At 55.9% G+C, this 1,784-nt stretch overlaps 1 protein-coding gene across 1 annotated transcript in view; it reads right to left on the bottom strand.

The window, feature by feature from the left end:
* Positions 1–1,784, bottom strand: part of PPCDC (phosphopantothenoylcysteine decarboxylase) — a 12,852-nt gene that overhangs the window by 7,036 nt on the left and 4,032 nt on the right. Inside the window, exons 2-3 of the mRNA XM_010144141.1 lie at positions 1,432–1,527; positions 5–33 (exon numbers count right to left, since the gene is read on the bottom strand). Coding sequence (XP_010142443.1) covers positions 5–33; positions 1,432–1,527 — 125 coding nt within the window. The remainder of the gene's footprint in view (positions 1–4; positions 34–1,431; positions 1,528–1,784) is intronic.

Raw genomic sequence — 1,784 nt, 5'->3', positions numbered from 1 at the left:
GGTCAGGCCGGGTTCCAAACGGCCCTGCCACAGCTGTGGGCGAGACAACGTGGAGGTGACCCAACTCTCAGAACACTTTTAGGGGCAAGAATTGCTCTCACGACGAGCAAGAGCCGAACACTGGCTCTGAAGTGAATATGTCTATTGTCACTAAAGCTCTGAGATGCTCGAGAGAATCCTGGTCTCCAGAGCACAGAAAGCGTCAAGAGAAGCAGCAAAGAGCATCGGGAGCCTTTTCCTCAGAGGCCACACACAACCACAGGCCAGCAAGAGGTGCCACACACTGATTCTTCCGAGTCACTGCAAACCACAACAAAAAGCTGGTGCTTCCCGACACCTTTCCCAGCTCTTCCACTCACTTCTAGTCTTTTCTAGAATTGCTGAAAACGGTAGTTTTATTTTCAGCATAAAAAAGCCGCTGAGCAGGCTTATTTCCCACTGTTCGGGCAGAAACGACACGCCTCAAAGCCTGACCCGCACCTCGCCTACCACCCCACTGTGGGCTCCCTGGAAATAGCTGCCTGGAGCTGTAGCACGCTGGGACCCAGCAGATCTCCACCAGTGTCCTGGACCAGGGCCTGTAGTCGAGAGAAAAAGCTGGCTGACAGGGTCTAGAGAAGTTCCCAGCCCTGACAATACCTGAGCTATCCCTCTTCTCTTCTACTCCTTCGACCAGCGCAGATGCGGACACCTCCGAGGGGAGCCCTGCGTCCACTCACTTCCAGCCACCCCTCACGCTGCAGCACGGCATTGCCGGGTACAGGCCTACCCCCACCCTGCTACACCGGGAACACGAGGCTACCAGTCAGACACCAGCAGCGTGGGCAGCTCTGCCAGCGTCTGCGACGGCTGCAGATGCAGAGTACACCGCGTTACGGAGAAGGAAGCCGGTGCCTTCATGACAAGGATGAGTCATGACGAGCACCAAACACCCTCACCAGCTCTGCAGCAGCTTTCGTGACGTTTCCTGATACTCCTCTCTGCGCTGTGGGGAGCGGCTGAGTCCAGGGTGCTGAGAGACCCCCTCTACCCTCCCTGCCCGCAGCACGGCTGCCAGGGCGGCATGAAACCCTCCGGTGCAGCTGATCCTTCCTTCCTCATTCGCAGTGTGGTCGGAATCACGTTCTTTGAAAGCCAAATTCCAAAGCAAACGTTACCAGAACAAAGAAGTGAGTCTTGGCCCAGGATTAAAAAATAAATAAATGTGGTCTCTTGCAAAGCAACTCAGAGGAACCCTCTATTCGCTGCTCCTCAGCACTTGAACAACTCACTGAACCTCCCAGGGAGCCTCTTTTTATTCTGAGGTGTGACCCATTGGCCTCCTGGAAGCAGAAGGCACGAGTGCGTGACAAAACTCCTTGAATTACAAAACTCGTGGCTAGTGGAGATGGGCCAGAAGCTCTTGCAGTCTCCGAAGGAAGAACAACTCACCCGCCATTCATCTTCGTCGCTGTAGAGGGTGACAGGAATCTCCTGGGGGTTGTAGAAATGCTTTGCTCTCTCAGTAGTGACCACCTTCACTTCAAGCTAATCGGAGGAGAAAAAGAAAGAGCAATGGTTAGACCCGAGAACAGTCCTGTAGACCTGGGCAGTGAAGGAGGGCTCAAGCCGCAGGGATTCTGGGAGCCCTTCCCCTGTTCACCGCCGAAAGGCCAGGCCACAGCTATGCGCGGGAGCCGACGACCCAGTCCATGCCACCCTGAAATGGGCAGGTGATCAGTCACCACTCGCCAACCCCACTCACGTGGCCAGGTCACGGCGGGGGCAGGGGCGAGGGGCGGGGA

The sequence above is a fragment of the Buceros rhinoceros genome, unplaced genomic scaffold (assembly GCF_000710305.1).
Source record: "Buceros rhinoceros silvestris isolate BGI_N320 unplaced genomic scaffold, ASM71030v1 scaffold18299, whole genome shotgun sequence".
Classification (NCBI taxonomy): Eukaryota; Metazoa; Chordata; class Aves; order Bucerotiformes; family Bucerotidae; genus Buceros; species Buceros rhinoceros.
This window is presented reverse-complemented; position numbering and strand designations above follow the sequence as displayed.